The sequence below is a fragment of the Athene noctua genome, chromosome 2, assembly GCF_965140245.1.
Source record: "Athene noctua chromosome 2, bAthNoc1.hap1.1, whole genome shotgun sequence".
Taxonomy (NCBI): domain Eukaryota; kingdom Metazoa; phylum Chordata; class Aves; order Strigiformes; family Strigidae; genus Athene; species Athene noctua.
Genome location: NC_134038.1, coordinates 130,214,176 through 130,233,814, shown reverse-complemented (window position 1 = coordinate 130,233,814; position 19,639 = coordinate 130,214,176). Strand labels below are relative to the sequence as shown.

General features: G+C 38.3%; 1 protein-coding gene across 10 annotated transcripts in view; it reads right to left on the bottom strand.

The window, feature by feature from the left end:
* Nucleotides 1–19,639, bottom strand: part of PPP1R9A (protein phosphatase 1 regulatory subunit 9A) — a 149,881-nt gene that overhangs the window by 18,963 nt on the left and 111,279 nt on the right. For 7 of the 10 annotated variants that reach the window (XM_074900306.1, XM_074900305.1, XM_074900307.1 and 4 more), the window contains 6 exons: nucleotides 14,453–14,506; nucleotides 11,852–12,081; nucleotides 10,387–10,483; nucleotides 10,096–10,264; nucleotides 2,891–3,048; nucleotides 2,023–2,323 (listed from right to left, as the gene is read on the bottom strand). In XM_074900306.1, the coding sequence (XP_074756407.1) occupies nucleotides 2,023–2,323; nucleotides 2,891–3,048; nucleotides 10,096–10,264; nucleotides 10,387–10,483; nucleotides 11,852–12,081; nucleotides 14,453–14,506 (1,009 nt within the window). The remainder of the gene's footprint in view (nucleotides 1–2,022; nucleotides 2,324–2,890; nucleotides 3,049–10,095; nucleotides 10,265–10,386; nucleotides 10,484–11,851; nucleotides 12,082–14,452; nucleotides 14,507–19,639) is intronic. The other 3 variants (XM_074900310.1, XM_074900312.1, XM_074900314.1) reach the window with 1 other exon arrangement.

The window sequence follows — 19,639 nt, the reverse complement described above, 5'->3', positions numbered from 1 at the left end:
GAGCTCAGCCATATGTAGCAGCCACCTGGTATGGCAAATTTCTGTTTGGGTTCTTGTGTCACTATGCTCCCACTCACATGCACCTTGGCTCAGCCAGGGCACTCTGAATAATGACAATTTTCTGGGGAAAACATTCATGCTGGCTATGGGATACAGTGGAAGATGGATGGGCTAAGTCCCAAAACCTGCTGCAGTGGCAGAGTAGATTTGAATCCACAGGGTCTTGCACACCTGGAGGTACGCAGTGCTTGGCACATGGCAGGGGCCACGAACCAGGGCTGCAGGCGACCTGCCCAGGCAGTAGGGGACTTTGACCACCCTGGATGGGCACACCTTCCCTAACTCCTTGTAGTTCTTCAGAGAGAATGAGGGAGAGACGGTTCCTCAGAATAAATCACACAGAAGCTGTTTAATCCATCACTTTCAGCCTCAGGGAGCTGGTGTAAATAATCTAGGGCTGACGGATATGAAAGGAGACTAGACCTAACTTTCTTTCCCAAGGTCACAAAATAGTTGTAGCCAGCTTCACGTCAGCAGAGTATTGCCCACAGGGGTCATCACAGCTGCCTTGTCAAAGGATGCTGTTGCACAAAACAGGCAGAACTGAAGAAAATAAATTAATCATACACATAGATGAAAAAGTTGTGCTTAAAAGATGAACAAGCAAAATTTCTCATTGTTTTGCAATGAAACTGATCTCATGCCATTTCAGCTCTTCCCACAACACTGCAGGATCTCATAAGAAAAATAAAAGACGAGTGGAGCTTGCCAACACTCACTTTTGTTAATGAGAGATTAATCAATGGACACAGACATATCCACAGATGTGCTCTCTTTCCATCTCTAAAAAAACCCTACCTGAACACACAGAACAAATACAATTGCCCTTTCTATTTCCTGATCTGTAGGAGTTTGACAGCCAAATTAATAATCAATTAAAATAGTATCATTACAACATGTGTTGCCAAACAACTATTTTAGGATATTTCTACTTTGTAGGACTTATTAAATGCAAATTTTCCACTTCAAACAAAATTGCTCTGGTTTAACTCTCATGTATTCATAAGAATCTGGATACATCTGAAACCATTGGTTGTTTACTTAATGATCACAATGGGGAAAGCATGACACCAATATTTAGACAGAGATTATTTTTCAAACCTGAACTGGAAGGAGCGATATAGTGGGTGGAATATAAAACCCTATTCCTTACACTATAAGGCTAGTATCCTCTAAATCTTTATCAAAATATTTTTCATACATCAGCTGGAAATGCAGGATTTATAACTTCATTGATAAACCAATCATACACTCAGGCTGAATTATGAGTTTTATCATGTATTTTAGCTTATGTGACAGAGAATGCGAGGTGCATAGCTAAGAATGCTGAATGTACCTTAGCTAGGTGTGATTGCATCATGTTTTATCCAGTCTACATTTAAAGAAGCTAAATTAAATAAATAACAGTGTGGCCAACCTCCCCAACAAATTACTTGATTTCTTTTTTCTGTAAATGAAGAGTCTCCGGACATTAACCTCTTGTTTTATCTAGACAATGCTGCCTCTCAGAAATTAAAAGCTAAAATCTGTTATTCTTGCTTTACACTCCCTTCCCCACCCTCCAAAAAAAGCACCTAGCAGTGCCAAAATCACGTAATTCAAGTAAGTACACTGTGCTAAACATGTTTCTTCTAATACAGAAATGTCCCAAGGTCCAATAGTTTTGTTTTTTTAAAACAAAATAAAAGATTTTCTTAAAGGCAACTTCCCCCTAGCATTTTCAGTGAGTTCTAAGAAAGAAAAAAAAAAGAAAAGAAGCAGTTCCAGATATCATTTTAAATTTTGTCCTTTTCTTATACCATCATACAAAATCATTTGTAATTTTTTTACTTCCAGGTAGACAAAAGAAGTTATGATATGATGGCCTTCTAGTTGCTAAGGTCCTTCTACACAACAAAAGTTCATAAAGTAGATGTAAGTGAGCAAAATGATGCATCAATTTATTGTAAAAAATAGTAATACCTTTATCCTGTAAAATATTCCTGCCAGCTGGGTGATGCAAAGGAGATGCTTCAGAGCTGTGCCCAGATTTTGAAGGAGAGGAAAGTGGAGTGTCTCCCCGAGCATGCAGGGAAAGGACACCTCCTTTGTAGTGCTGTCCTTCTTCTTGGTTCTCAGTTAGGTTGTCAAGTGAGATTGCTGCACTGCTAGCCACGGGGGAGAGGGAGGAAGCACCAGAATCTGATGCTGGTGAGGATGCTCTCATGCATAAGGGCAGTGGTGATTTTGAAATGTGCATGGGACTACTGTAACTGTTTGATGGCTGTTGGTATAAGAGATTATAAAGCAGGTTATACCATTTAGTAACCAATCAGATCAAGGTTTACTTTGAACATGCAATTCTTTTATTAATTGTTTAGCCTTCTATTTGTAAGAAACGCTTTAGCAGTTCATGCCATTACCTTTTGATACCACACAGTGTTGTTTATTGGCATTTGCTTTCAGATTGAATTCAGAATAGGACAAAACAACGAGTGAATATCATATCAATTGTGTTAACAAATTAACAGATAGAGAAATGCACAATTCAAGTTCCTTTCACCTTCTGCGTAAATGAAAGGACCCACTCTGCATTATAAAGCACACATAAATCAGAGAGCCCAGGATTCCTGTTAAAAAAAGAAACACAATAAAACCAAAACACCAGGTGTGCCGACTCAAAGGAGACTGGACTCGCACATGACTCAAGGACATTCATAGCATACTGGCCACAGAGAAATACATACTGCCTGTGCTACAATGAAAGGACAAAGACAAATGATGAAATGACTTACAGGGGCAATCTAGCTCTCCATTGGAAGCCTGAAAGAGAGGGTAGAGTCCTTCTCACCTTTCGTTCAAGGCTGTCCTCTCCATCAGTTGAACTGATGCTATCATACAGCCTTGTTCTAGAAGGCCTCTGCCGCTTGTTCTTCACTGAAAGCTGAGCTCGAGTCTTCAGAGCTTTGGAGTCCAGTCTCTCCGTTTCTGGTACTGCTTCATTGAAATCTGTACGGAAACATGATTTGAAGGTATTTAACAGAAGAATTTTTCACTTCTTTTTCCTAAGGCAGGACTGTAATTGCGAGTGCATGTACTTTGCATGTTTTACTTGTACCTGTAACTTCATAACTGTTAAAGAATCCATGAAAAAAAAAAAGGTTAGTTGCACAAACCATCAACAAGTTTATCTATACAGATCCAGTAACTGCATAGCAAAGAATCAACTGCAAATATTTAAAAATTCAACAAATGACTGCCACTGTTATGTGAAGGACCACAGAAAAACAGCTGTACTAGCCCAGAAAGCAGGTCCATTTAGACTCCCTCAGAGAGACTTGCATGTGCTTGGCCTGCAGAGAGTTCTCCTTCATCAGGGGATAAAGCAAAAGTGTCCTCATCTGACTGCCAATTTAGACCCAGGGTACCAATTCATTCATCCCTATTCCTGCCATTTTAAGCCACTGGAGAAGGAGGGACGGGACAGCTGCCCCACTAAGCATTTCCCTTATAACTTCACCAGTTTTGCATGCTGCTTGTATAATTACAGAAGAAATATGTCCTCAAGCTGCTCTATCATTATTTTATCATAATCAGAATGATTACAAAAATTTAAAGAACATGACTTGTTCTCTCCTGTACTGAATGTCCCCCAAAATAACCTTGCACAATATGTGCAAATTATAAGAAAGCAACATCTGTAGTCAGTAGTGCACAGAGTGACACAGATAGTATCCAAATAATCAGATAACCATTTGCGATTGGATTGCTTTACAGGCAGCCTTTCACAGGATGATGAAACAAGTGCTAAACTCATTCCTTGGGACCTATAGTGAAACACGTTGCTTACTCTATCACACCTCTCAGGAGGGGACAGCAGAAAGGAATCCCAGTTCTCCTCTGAGGTCATCTGTTGTTCAAAGTTCTATGTGACAATACAAATAAGGTGCCCCAATTGTTCACCCCAATCCTTCTGCAAGTAAAAGCATCTTTTTATTAGTACCTGGCAGCTTCATCTGTTACTTCCTTCCTTGCTGCACTGTCCTCAGAACCATTATCTCCTCTTGTAGATTCTTTTCTCTTTTACTCAGAGTTCCTTCAAACTCTTGAAATTTACATAAACTCAGATAAACGTAAGTAAAACAACTTTGCCAGCACCAACCATTGTGGTCCCTCATACAAACAGATTGATATGAGTGACCTAACACAAACACAGCCTTGCCTCACTTCCACTTGGATCACATCAGAAGACACTCTGCCAAGCCCCTGTCCTTAAGCAGGAGTCTGGAGGACATGATCATTACTGTGATTATCATCATCTACTGCAGTTTTTCCAGTTTCAGCTTTCTAACAGCAACACATTTTGGCAAAATCATTAGCAAGGTAGTGTCACAGCTTTGCAGGAAGAATCTGTGAGTGCTGAATAAATTCTGACTGCAACCAGTCATCAGTGATGTTGCATAAAGTTTATCATGGCAGTGAAAGTGAAATTAAATTAATCCCCTTGAATCACAGCTGTTCAAGGCAGGAATGGGAAGGCCATGATCTGTACAAGAGAAAAGGGACTCTGGTTTTCCCTGATTAGAGAAACAACTATATTGTGTGGAGCAGGACATGGACTGTTACATCTGTCATCCTGATCTAATAGCTCAGAAAACTCTCTGAGAGATCTCCAGTAAGGTGGCAGAAATTATCCCACAAAGCCCAACAGAGTCACCAGAAGATCTGGGTGAAAGTGAGAGATGTACTCTTACTCTCCCACTTCTTAACTATACAAAGTTGCTGTATTTGCTGAACATATGGGGTTTGTGCAAATGTCTTCTACCATATGTACTCTAAAATAACAAAATGGAAAAAAAAAACCAAACCCCAGTGCTGCATTATTTTCATACTCCATCAGAGGAGAGCTGGACACTATCACTCTCATGCTTACTTACTGTTGTCTTTGTACAATTAATTTTCTGCTAGAAAAATCATGAAAACCTATATCTTCGGTTTTGAAGGGAAAGCAGTTTCAGATCTTTTCCCTCTCATCTACTGCTCAAACATCATTATGTGATACAGGAAAACCGGAGGAATATTTAATATAAAAAACGGAACAATGAAACCATCTTACCTGCCTAGGTTCAAAGCCACCCTATTCCTGAATGTCTTGTGAGGAAAGTATACTAAACACTTCATATATGGATTGCTGCTACAAACAGAGCTAACATAACTGCACTTTTCCTAGCTATTAACCACTCAAATGAAGTTTGAGTATTTCAGCAAATTTAACATTTTACAAAGCTGCAATAAGACAAAACATATTTCAAAAGGTGGTTTTGCATTTTACACCAGAAAAGGAACAGATTCTTTATGGTTTTAACTTTTCCTGCCCCCAGTCCTCATAGTACAAATCAAATCAGAATGCATTAAAAAACACGCCAATTAATTAGAAGCTGATCTTAGGTATTTTTGCTTTAAACAAATACAAATGGAGACACCGTAGCCTCAATGAAACCAATAAAGAAACTCCGACCAACTCGAGCAAAGCTGAGGTTTTTCACATTGCTTTCCATGCCATCCTGACCTTCAGTCTCAGAGAACATGATTTCACCAAAGGCAGAAGTGACTCAATGACTTGCCGAAATGGAGAGCTCTTGCTCTTCCTCCTGTTGTCACAAACCCCTGGCTCTGAATCCCCCAGGATTTGCACTGCAGCTTGCTGATTCAAATGACTGACCCGGCAGAAACTATCCAATTTCAGCCTGACACTCTAACCTCTTCCCCTCTTAGTCAGTTTTCTGGGGTTTTTTTAGTGAATTGGTGTGTGCACAGAAGTGTGTAATGTGGGAAAAGGGCAATGGAAGAGGCAGAACCAGGTTGCTGGACAAAGGCAGGGATGGGATGGGGTCTCCCATTTCAATAGTAATGATCTGTTACATCAGCTCAAACTGTTTTGAAATCAGAGCCACAGGTTGAGTTAGTATGCCAGTAAATTACTGAGGCGTAAGACTCGTTCAAACTCGTTTTTATTTTTGCAGATTTATGCTGTCTTAAAGCACTGCAAAGACTTCTAGTACCATGTTTTGCTTTTCCTCCTTGTATAAGAGTTAAATTCTGCATTCAGATGACACTACAGAACCATTAGTGTTGTCTCACTTGTAATTATGCTTCTGCTGTAAGTACTCAATAGGATAACTGCATGTTGTCATGACTCGAACTGCTTATATTTGTTCTTTCAGGTGTACCACTTCCATACATCCCTTCCTTTCACTGCTCAAATTATGCAAACTATCGACACAGCACTGCAAATGATTATTCACAGAAGTGGTCATATTGGCCTTGTTAAAGCAAAATACCACCCAGGCCTGGAGCTTATTGCTCCCTCCACCCCAGAGCTGGGCTGCTCACACTCAGTGGCAGCAACCTGTTGTGTTGCAGGTACATAACTGTGGTTCAGCTTGCTGCAAAGAGCTCACAAGCATCAGTAGGGGCTTCCCTCCTTCCATGTCACAATTGCATTTAGGCTGGGCTCTCATCCTCAGGTCATGTGGATCTGGACCCCAGCCACAACCCACAGACAAACTTCCTGGCTTGCCCTCAGACCTGCCTGACCACCATGAACTTGACTGGGATCCTGGCTGCCCCTGGTTTCCATCACTGGACCTGTCACACTTGGGTGCAGTGGGACTGGGCTGCTGTTGGGTGTCTCCGCCCAAGCTGCGTGTGCTGTCACCCTCAGTCCCAGCTCCCTCTTCTGCAGAGAGCTGCCAGCCCTTGCTGCACACGCGCCCTACACGTTTCTCTAGGAATCTCCCAAGCCACTAGGGAGCCTGATAAATCTTTCACATAGAAGTAATAACAGGTTTTATTTTGCTCTCGAAGACAATGTAATTAGACTTTCTTTCAGCAGGTGTTCAACCACTTGACTCCGATAGGCTTCCATCTGAATTATTTCAGTATCACTGTGGAGAGGGTAAAAGCTTGCCTGTCCTCACACTGTTTTTCCATTATATAAGCTGATAGATTTCAAAATATCCTTCTGTGAACTGATGCATCCCTGGGTTTCCCAAGGCATCCACTAAGGCCACCAAATCAAAGCAGCTTGAATGGGCATTTGCACAGAGACGAGCAAATACTGTCAAAGCCAGCATCAGCACTGAACTGTTTAGATTTCAAACCACTGACTCCTTCCAGTAAATAGCTTGATTCTCTACTGCAGACACAGCTCATGACCACTAAACCGGAAAGCTACAATGCACTTTTATCTGTTTTTCTGGACTCTCAAAATAAGTCATATATTTGTAAAAGAAACACAATCCTCAGGCTTCTAGTATTCCCTGGCAAAGCAAAGGAAGAACTCTCTGGGCCATAATGGTTTTGATTTTCTAACTTCCACTGATGTTACTGGCAGACCCTCAAACTCAGTATGAGGTTATGGTACAACCTGAGGGGTCGTACAGTCTGGCATGATGCTAAACACAGCTGGAGCACTTGCAGCGGCAGGGACAGCTCCATTTGTACGTATGCAACCATCAAGTTACATCTATTACTTCTTACCAAATCTATCACCATGCAAGAATGTAATAAACATCTCAGATCACATTGAAGCAAAAAACGTACTTGGTATAATTTTAATTAAAATATATATTTTACATAACCTGATTTTTTGAGGGAAGACAGACCTGCAAACTTCAAAATAAAAATTACAGGATGTGGCTGTCCCACTCCACAAACCTAACGCTGGGGCTTGATAAAGAAGGCTGTGCTATACTTGCCAAACAAAAGCCAGAAAAGAGACCGGTGCACTTGCGTGAATGTTACAAAGACGGCATGCACAGAACACTGCACCCGGAGGAACTCTGCTCACCCTGCAGACATCAGGGACATCTCCTCTGCCCTTTGGAGTTCTTCTGCACATCCACGAGTTTATCAGTAAATACATTAATTATTAGTGATTAGTACTCCTAGAAAATGGCAAGTCCTTTTCTTAAAAGGTTTACACAAGGGTGATATGAAGACATAGGGTCTTTGTCTACAGAGCAAGTATCACTACATTACAGTCTGATACAGACTTCAGAGACTCCAATATATAATCTGCTGGAAAAGGTATATGGAAGTCAAAGAGTTCTACAGCACGTTTAGGGATCGCTTTATTTTAAAAAAGTCATTTTGTTAAAACCAGAAATCCATCCTGGAATCTAAGGTCTAACTATGCTTTTTCTACTCTCAAAAAATCAGATTTTCCTAGCAAATAATTTGTGTTTATATTCAGGTGGTTAAACTTGGGCATTTAAATTCACAGATCCTCTGTTCTATCTCTCAGAAGTACTGAACACTGGTAGTGTTTCTCCAGGGGAATGCTTTTGCAAAGAAAAATGGCAGCTCTTGGAAAATGAAAACTTTCATGCAAATATATCAATTCAAAAATATATTTTGAAAGTATTGACATGCAGAGTTTTAATGCTATATGAAGAATTGTCAAATTTTTAGAATGAATGTTACAAAGAGGAGGGTTTTTATATGTAAAAAATCCTAAATTTCAGCTCTTGGGCCATAGATGTGTACTGACATTGTTACAACAGTAAGTGTAAACATGATTTTTGTAAGTCAATTAAAGAAAACACATTTTCCTCTCCTGATGCAAACTATCGAAAGGGTTTCTGTTAACAGCGTTGCTAAGTATTAATTATTTTTTAAGACTTACTGAGTCTTTATGGCAGAAATACAGACTTCTTTGTCATCCTGAGTGCTTCTCTGAACTTCAGAGATTTCAGTATAATAATCAATTGCTAGAAAGAAACAGCTCTGTGAGGATTTGCAGAAACCAACTCCACAAGGTCTGTGTATCACCCAAATACTGTTTCAGCAGGACTAGCTGTTTTTTATGCACATACTTTGTTAAAAATGTAATTCATATTGATTTGTTTGTAGAGGAATACTGTTTGGGTCCACATAAAAAATAACTGCTAATGTATCAATTCCAATAAAACATCTCTGTGCTTGCAAGAAATTAATTTATTTGGTAATATAATGCGCTTTTTTTTCACCAGAGAAATAAATATTATAGTTTATTTCAAATGAGTATCTATAAAGGAACAGAGTCTGGTGCTCCCTTGTCAGAATCCCAACACCTCCAACACCGGATTTCACAGATGTTACTAAATACACAGTAGCTCTGCTCCTGCAATAAACAATTTTGTTCCAAGGCTGCAGACCTAAAATTTGCTTTAATTCTGCATGTAATTCAACAGTGAGGAGCTATTTGCAATTACAGGGCTTTAGCTAAAGCTGTGGAAGTTATCTGTATATTTTAACTGGCACAGCCTGAAAAATAGGAATTATCTTTTCTACGCAAAACAAATAAAGGTTACAGTGACCCTGCTGACAGCATCTATCCAGATTTCAGTGTTGCCACAAACTGTTTTGGCTCTTTGGTAATGTAGAACAAAGTCTTGCAAGTCTTATGTTGTAAATCAGGCTGTGCTATAGCCAAATAAGATTTTTAATTGATGTGCTAGTGAAAAATTTGCATTTTATTCACAAAAGGCTCCATCCTGAGAAATGGCGAGTGCCACCTACACGGTTCCTTTTGACATCTGTACTAAGGTGGGATCAGAACCTGCAGAGAACCATTCAATATGGCAGATTTTATCATTGTTTTTCTCATTCTGGTAACTTTGTTCTTCTTTGATCTTTGGTGGTTGGGTAATTAATGACAGATTTAGGAACATAGGAGAAAACACAATTTTCTCCTACTTTATTAACATAACAGAAGCAACAAATTAAACCTAAATGTTGATGGCATCCCACTGAAAGCTTTAAGAAATCAATAATGATCTTTGCTTTATTAGCACTTAGTCACTTCCATTTCTTTAAGAATATACATTGTACAGTTATTCTGGGTCTCTGTATGGCATTATTTGGTATAAACCTGATACAGCTGCCATCAGATACTGATTTTCAGAAAAATAACAACATCCCTGCATTATGAACTGTTTCTTTTAAATCCTAACTGATAACCATGCTATTTACAGACACATTAATAGGAGTTAGGGTTTGGTTCAAACAAACCTTGACTTAAACCATCCAGGCAGGACATTTGCTTAGTGTCTAGATTTTCCACTGGATCTCTAGAAACTTCTCCAAAAGATGTCTGCCTTTCAAAAATGTTGTTGTTATTGTTCACCTGGCTCCCATTTTGCTTCATTAGCCTGAAAACTTCTGCTTCCAAGTCTCGTATCTGAAAGAAATACAACACAGTTTTACCTATAATACACATACACACATATTTATTAGATATGGATTTCTTCCAGAGTATCAGAATTGCTTCATCCTTCAAATATGAGAGTTAATACTACTCACACGAGCTTGTAAGCCTTGAACCTCTGCAAGGTGTGCCTTCTCCAAATCTTCTATTTTCTTTCGTTCAGCTTCCTGGCGTTTGATGAAGTCAAGTTCTCTTAGGGAAAAAAAAAGATGTATTTGCTGTCATCAAAGCAATCAGATTCAAACAGAAAATAAAATGTTCCAATACACCTTAAGCTATCCATCAGAAAAATCAGTACTTAACAAAAAAATTATTACTAACCTAGTAAGAAGTGTAAAACTGCAATTAGGACAAAACCCTAAACAGTTGCTTAGTCTAAGTGAAGATATAAAAATGGTAAGAATAATTTATGTTAAAAAAAAATAAATCTCATTTGCTCTAATTGATAATCAAAACAGTTCATAATCTGTATTTACAATGAGAACATTAGTTTGGTTTATGCTGTGTTCTGTTGTAGGAAATGGAAAAAAATCTCTGTTTTATTAAGAATATGCCTGCACTCCTTCACAGAAAGGATATCCATAAGTTTCCAGATACAAATCTAATTTTCTAGTAAGCTATAAGGAAATCTGTGAGATGATTTTAGGAGTCTGAGATAGTTAAAACCAATGGACTAGATCTTTTACTCATATAAAGCAGAATAACAACAGAAAGGCTATCCAAGTTCATTATAGCTATTCTCCCTATTTCTTTTTATTTTGAAAATCTGAGACATTTGTGATAAAAAGCACACAAGATGCCATCTAGTTCTGGAACAGTCACAAAATTCCAAGATGAGTAATGACATTTTGACAATCTAAAACCCTTTTTAATGGGACAGGATATTAACTTCTGTGCTCCTAGTCACTTGACACTTCTGTATGTTTCTGAGTTTTCTCCTTTAAATGAGTATATTTCAGCAGAAGGTGAAAAAGTTGCTGAAAAAAAAATAACTGGGGGGACTGGAAGCTGTTACAGAAATGTAACTTATTATTCCTGTTAGCCATCAGGGAGAGGGGGCCACATGAAACAGAGGGGGCCATGTAATCATGAGTTAGCTCAACTCAGCTCAAACATTCTTGGCATCTACAAGAAGAAAAATAAAATGTAACAAAACAATTATCTTTTTGATGTTAGATTAGTACACAGCAGGAGTGAATCCAGCTGACACAATGCCAATATAAATTGCTGCAAACCTTGCTAATCAAATGCTTTACTATGATTACTCTTGGTTGTTTGCAATCATATTGAGTTATCTAGTAATTCTGAAACATTCCAAGCTTGAATACTACAGACTGTCTTCAGTTATAGTACTATTTTTCAACAATACTAAACTAATACTTGAATACTACTAACATTTTCCATAACAAAGAGCCTGTGTTTTTCATGGAGAAAAAAAAAGTGAAAAACAGTGTTTACCTTACAGGTGTTTAATAGTGGGTTTCATATTTCAAAATATATCACATATATGTTTCCTATCTGGCCACTAAGTCATTTGCTGAGCCTGGCGTAGCTGCTTACTTTTGCTGAAAATCCTTGATTAGTTTCTTTGCCTTGTTGTATTTCTTCTCCAGAGCCTGATACTGGCTTTGCGTCTCCTTGAGGTGCTCATTCACTGTGTGACACAAGGTTTGTGCCTCAATCCAGTAACTCTCTAATTTCATCATCCTTTCCTTATTCTCCTCAATGTTCTGCTGGAGTTGGGTCTTCTCCAACTCCCACCTCACCTTCTCATTCTCAGCAGCCTGCAGCTGAACAAAAGAGTTGACATGCAGTCAGTAAAATGCTGCAAAGTGCAGCCTAACAGTTTACGATTAATTCAAACAACATGAATAGTGAAAATGAGTGAATTAATAACTATAATAGTAATATGCTAGCAGTGAAAAGAACATTCCAGGACAAAGAAAGCAGGCTGATACATACGTTATTCTTCCTCATAAAATGCAGTAGAGCCTTTGCTCTGTGTTCCAGTGCAGCCTTTATACTTCTCTGGGTTATACTAACACCCTTTAAAAATGTCAACGATGGAGTATTCAGGCAAACTGCAGGGTTATTCAGTCAGCACTGGGGATGCATTTTGCTCTATTTGTGTGGCTCAGGTGTTTTAAAGCATTCACACACTTCCATAAAACAATTAAATTTCTTATTTTGGGGGGAATCTGATTTCCAGGTTCTATATTCGATTTAAGAATGATTTAGAAAAAAATAGGAAAAAACACCAATTGCATTTAATCTAACTATCTGCTTTTCCCCAAAAATTAGAAATTCTGTTGAATTCTTACGAAGTCTGTTTTCATGTCATAATCTTGTTTAATCCAGAAAGACAAACAAAAGAGGTTGGAGCATAATTCAAAATTTAACATCGGGTCGTTACTTAGAACCTTTACTTAAGCAAGCAGAGTTTTGCATCCAATGCTGAAACTATGCCGGAACTATTACAAGGACAAAGAGAACCTGTTACAAATATATTATTCTTGTTTTCCTTAAACATGCTTACTGAGCTGTAGGGAGCTAATATAAGAAGGAAAATATGCCCTTACTGTTGAAGATTTCAGGTGGTAATTCTGCCAAACACATCAGCACTGCTGGACTCTATGACCAGTGCAGTTCCACCGCTAGTTCCACTATTTGGCACCAATGAAGCCCAATGACTTTTTCCAAGTGACTTCAAAGAAGTCTAAATTTTACTACTGAGTTTGTAATAAATGTTAGCTTCTTTGCTAGGTGTTTTTTTTTTTCTTTAGATTTTTTTTTGGTGTTAGGCTTTTTACTTCCCAACTGAAGCTAGCTGCAGGTTTCAATGTTTGGTGCTGGATAAAGGTAGGGTTGTTCAGCAGCTTGTATATTTTAGCTCCCAGAATTTACAGAAAACAAAAATTGCTTTAACAACCCTGTTTACTTATCAAGACTGTTTAATTTGCTCTAGGCAGTTCTGCTAACATCATGGATGATACACACACAAAGAAAATAACTCGTCTTCAGTTTTATTAGTAATATACCTAAACTAGCCACATTTTCTACAGCTCTACTGCAAACACAAGGCAAATAAATTCAACACAAAAAGGCACATTAATCCTAATCTTGCAAATAGATTTGCATAGATGAATGTTTACACCCACGCGTCATTGCCATGGGGCTCGGCACAATCCCAAGGGATTGACCGTGTGGCTCTGATTGCTGGATTGGAACTGGAAAGCAGAGGAAGAAAATATTTTTGACTTTTTGAACTGAAACAGTAGAATAGAAATAGTCCTTACAGAAAATAGTTGCACTTCAAATTTGTTTTTAACAATAATTTATGCAGATTTGATAAACACTATGCAAAATACACGGTGCGTGCAAATGTTGCTAGAAAGAGCTAATAATCTTAAATATTTTTCTAAAATACAATTTTCACTTTCTCTTCATTTCCTTTATAACGCGTACTCAAACAGAAGGATATCATCATAAAACCCAGTATTACTCAACAACTGAATTATCAGTTGAATTCCCATAAAGGCTATCCTACTACAAAAAATATAATTCCTTTTCATTGCTACAGCAAATTCAATCTAATAACTAACAACCGATTGTGAAAGAATGTTAAAACTGGTAAGCTTTTTCCTTTCTAGTTTATCTTTTAAAGAGAACGGCAACAATATGAAACAGCACTTTTTCTTCTGTATATAAAAAGTAATTTCTATTAAATACCTTTAAATAGATTGGGGGGGGTGTTTAAGTGTCAAAAAAAGGAAACTAGCATAAACAGGATATTTTAACATCACTGGTAAATAAAAAAACCTACTAACTTAGGTTTGAATATTCAACCCAAATATAACTTAAAAACCTGACATGCATTAGAATTGTAAAACTAGAAATCTGCCATTTAGTCATTATGATACCCCTTAAAATATACGTATAATTGAAGCTACACAAGTTGGCACTTTCTCTTAATAGCAGCACTTAAGATTTTACTTAAAACTTTGAAAAGACAATATACAGCAAGAGAAGATTTAGCTGAGCCACTGTGCTTCTTAATCAGCCTTTAACAAGGATGTTGACTTCTCCACCCACATAAAGATATATGTCTTCAGATCTGATTTTGCATGAGAGGAAAAAAACCCAGCATGTATTGATTCTTACCTTCGTCTTTAGCTTCTGAATTTCAGCTTCTGTAACTGCATGTTTGATTTGCAACTAAAATTGAAAATATAAAATAAACAAGTGAAGTCACAGAGAGTACTCCAGTATTTTTAAAGCCTGTGCTGCAAGTTGAATACCTTATTACATAGCAGAAGGCCTTGAAGAGTGCTGCAGTGCAGTAGATTGTAAATTAAAATGTCTAGCTTGCAAAATGACTCAGTCTGTGCAACCTAATTAAAGATAGGATGCCGTCTAACCACTCATAATTTCAAATCAGAACATCCAATCTGTTTAGCAAAATCAAATGTCTTATGCTTAAAAAAAAATAGATGTTATCCTGCTGGGCTTTGCTCTCCTCTGATATGAACATAAAATATGTCCCAGTGCTGTCAGAACGTCCCACTGCATTGATTAAAGCAGGCACATTACAAAAAAGCAGATACGGAAATAAGTGATTTAACAACGCAGAAAGTCAGGAAAACTTTAAGGGAAGATTCCACATGTTTATTTCATGCCAAAAAAAGGTACACTGATGCTATCCTTCTCCACCATTAGCTGGAGTTATTTTGCTCAAGCTAGCTAATCGCAATTCAGAGCAGTTACAAAGAGAAACTGTAAAAAACAGGAAATGGCATTCAAGCACACAAAATGATTGCAAGTAGATTAACAGCCCAGGCAGTGTGTTAAAGGTTGTAGTTACATTACCAAGCAGCATGCCACAATAACAGTGGGTTTGTACAATGAATGGGTTGGTGCTGAGGACCTGGCACCCACCTGCACACTTTCTGGGGGAATTTCTTTAGGACTAATCTACATTAGTCTGATCCTGTGGAGTGAATACTCATTAGGTCTTTGAGTATATTAGGCAATGTCCTGAACCATCTTTAGTTTCAGCCCTAAAGTCTCCTATTCACAGGCTCTAATGCTCTGAAGTACTCTGTGGTACTCTGAAGTACCACAGTTTCATCAGCACAACCCTAATCCAAATGGAAATGTTTATGCACATGCACCCAATACTGCTCTGCACCTGAACGCCTGCTGCTTTATTATTTAAAGTAGGCAGCACAGACAAACTTCTGACAGGCCCCAAAACTTTAAAGCATTGTCTAATCTGAATCAGTGACTTCTGTGTGTTGGGTAAGGAGTTGAGGGCAAGGGCCTGAATTGCAGCCTGAGCTGGCACTGCAGTAGAGACAAAGCCTTTGTCCATTATTTATGAATACCAGGCATAGTTACATAAAAGCATGTTTTACATGGGGGCTACTTCTCTTGCAAGACTAACAGGAGCCTTTTGGGAATAGTTTATGTTGAGCTAATGGAGTATGTGACGGAGTTGTACTGAACCAGAAATTATCATCTCTGGTGAAGCCATGGCTACATTTTTGAAGACCACGCTGTTAGTAAAAATATGTACAAATAATTTAAAAGAGATGTTCTTCTGGAGGAGAGAAGTCATTTTCAAAATTACAGGAGCCATCACAGAGCTGATCGGTACAGGTATCTCTGAGAAAGGCCAAGGTACTTTTGAAATTCCCTTTTCATGGAACCTCTTGAACACGCTTCCTCTGGCAGTATAGGAAATGCACTCTCAGTCAGATGCAGTTTGGTTTGTAAATCAGCTCTAACTTATCTAGTGAATAAACCTCTCCTTTCTGGCGGAGCATTACTGAATTTATGCTGGAAGGAATAAAGGAGGCACTGATGCAACCAGTCCCACCTGATGAACACTTTAGGAATCTTCTTTCCACCAATCATTTCTTGGTCACTGTCTGCAGCAGAGACTGTAAGTACTTCTCATCCCCAGGATCACCTATTACTTACACTCACTTTTTGACTTTGCACTGAAAAGTGTTACAAATCTTCAAGAGCTCAGTGAAAACAGATATGAGATTTCACTTGAAATGAAACTAGTCACTAACTACAACAGCTTGCAGAGACATGTAAAATGTGGAGGCACACCAGGCACACTAGCAGGTGGAACATGCACGGACCAGACCGAACCTGGTCCAAGCACACAGCTAGCCTGCAGATCACACAGGGTTCCTGTGTGATCCACAGGAGAGCAGGGCTACTGGTCCACGACGGAGACATGTCAGCGTGGCTGGCAACAGGGCACTCAGCAGCCCTGGAGCTGGTGTTAACGGCAAGAAGTGGCCAGCGGTGTTACTCCACCCAGTAGACTGGGAAGCCGAGAAAAATATATACCTTTTTGTCATTATAGGCAGTAGAGGAAATGAAGGAGATACTTTAATTAGCACTTTCAAGAGGTTACTTGCAATTTTTGAGCTCACTCAATCCAACCTTTGATCTGCAGTTTTCAGAGACTGCGAACTTTTATTTCTCATCCTTCCATTTCTGTTAATAGTGAAAAATTACAAAAGAATCATCTCAAACTGTTACAGTGTTATAAAGTGCCCAGGCCTTTCCTTAGTTCTGCTATCTCATTGTTTTGGAGTGAGATATAATCAGGGGAAGGATGGATGAGCTAGACTTTGCCCTTTGCAGAGTTAATAATGAAATAAAAGCCAAGACTCAAAGCCTTAGGCTACCTACTAAGAGTCCATTCCCGTCTCTTCTAAAGCCTCACAAACCCAGAAGCAGCACTCAAACAGCTTATTATTACATACAAATAAACTCCAAATTGTTGCATAAATGACAATCTGCTCAGGTACAGATGGTTTTAACAGTTATTTTTATACTCTCTGTTAAGTTAAAAAAAAAAGAATATTGAGCACCCAGTCAGATTATTGAATCAGTACATGGTACAGCAGATCCCACTGAGGCAGAAGAAAAAAGATACTTTCCTGCTGAACAGACAAGTGTGTAGTTGGACATGGACTTTTTTTCTTTTTTAAAAGAACTAATTATGCTTGCAGAATAGATGAGATATTAACACATTTATAGGTTATACTGAACAACACGCAAGGTCAACAGTTTGGCAAGCAAATCTGGACTCATTGTTAAAAATTTTTAAGCAAGTTTACTAACAGGGGTGCAGAAACACCTTATTCCATGTCCCATATAATGCCAGACAAATTCTTGGCAGATACTATTTTGTATTTTCAATTTTTCTAAGTCAATCTAAAACTGTGAAGGTTTCATTTGAACAAAGACATTTTGAATAATTTTTGGACCATTTCCTTTGCAAAGATGTCTTGAAAAGCTGATTAATTTTCTTCAAAACAATAAAACTTTTAATAAAAAGATATATAGAGAAAACAGATTGAGTTCATCTAAGACTGCAAAAGGTAGAAAGAGATGAAAAGCTAGCAACTGTTAAAATATTCAGAGTACACTGGGAAAGAAAGTACCCAATGGAATCTAATAACCTCCATGACAATTTATATATAATCATTATGTATATTTTGCATATAATAACAATAATATTTTTTTCATTAATACATGAAATATAATACCTAATTCTTACATAAGATACTCCTTCTCCCTACAGCTGTTGTCTCTCTTCAATCCTCACAGCTAAAATAAGGCTTCTAGGTCTTTCTCTCAAAGCAGTTAAGGAAAATCAGTCCCATTTTTCCTGTTTTACAGCCAGGAAAACAAGACTTGCAGAAATACAGTGATTCACCCAGGAATGCCCATCTTTATTCTGACTTTCATTACAAAAGCAAGGCATTACAAATAAGAGTGCTCTCAAAGTATGTGAGCACATTCTTCATTGCAAAGAATGAATTCAAGTAATTAGGTCAAATTATTATACTTAAAGATTGTGTACAACCCACTTGTTTAATACTTTCATTAATCTCTGGAGTAAGAACAAGAAAGAACAATTATTCTTTAAATACAATTCCAGAAAACACTGTGTGGGCTTGTGCAGTGTGATCGTGAACAAGTCCTCTAGTGTTGAAAGAATTCAGGGCAAATAGCAAGAAAAATACATGTACTCACTCTGTAGCAGCCAACAAAATGCAGCTGTGTACTGTTAAATACAGTGAAACAAAAGTGGCATGCTCGTAACAGCGGTAACTATGTGGGCTAGTGAAAAAGAGCCCACCCTTCTGCAGGAGCATTTAACGTTTTCTACACTTAAACTGGAGGATCCCAAAGTCCCTTCATCTGATCTCCTCTACACCACCATTTTGAGGCCACTACATCAGACAGGTCCGCAAACAGCTTCAAATCAGTCTGGACATGCTGAAGTATGGCAATAGCCATACTTGCCATTCAAGTTCATGGAAACTGTATTCAAGCATAGTTTTGCAGGTAATTTATTCAAAGATGAGTGCATTGCCCATCACTGCATCTGTGGTTTGCCTATCCTTGGTACACTGGCACCATCAGAATGGTAGCATCTTCCCACTGCTTTGACTATGATGCAATGTATGATGCAATGTATCAGAAAATGAAGTAAATCGCCCTGCTAATTTGCATAAAAGCCTGGACTTGAAATATGGAGTGAGAAAATTATCATATAAGTAAAGTAAAAAACTTTCAGGAAATAATCATGAGTAACAGCTGGCACCCAAAGGCTGAAAAGGGTATCAGCAGAAAAGTGGAAGACTGGTTGCTCATTGGCTGATTACTTTCCATACATTACTCTCATTATAGAGTAGCAAGAAGATATATTTATTGAAGATAAAACGTCTGGTTTGAGTGGAGGGAAGGGGAAAGGATAGAGGAAGAACAATAAAAAGGGAGCCTCTCTACTTTAAAACTCCCTTCTGGGCCCAGGTTCTGCTGCTCAAATCTCCTGTGAGGTTCTGGCTACTTTTACTCCTTCCATTTTCCTGTATTTAAAAAGAAAAATGTTTTTTATTGTCATCACTCAGCTCACTATTGTGGGCTTAGATAAATCCAATCTTTATTTGCATCAATATTCAGGAAAGCTCAGAAATAAACCACACCAAAAGCACAGCCTAAAATACAGAAGAGATGTTTCTCAGTACTTTAGTATGCTAAGTTATATGAATTCAGTGACCACAGTGGACACCACTGATTGAAGGTCCCGTTAGTACCAGTGGATGCTATACAAACTCTGTAAGCACAGAGTTTGCTAGAACACCAGCCTGAAATACGCCTACTTCCCAAATACATCATCTTTCTAATCGCATGGCCAAATGTATGACACTGCTGCACATTGATGAGTTACTGTGTAATGGTATAGGATGAGCTCCACATGTTCCTTTGCACTGAAATTTAGTATTTGCTCTTTCGTTTTCCTGAACACTT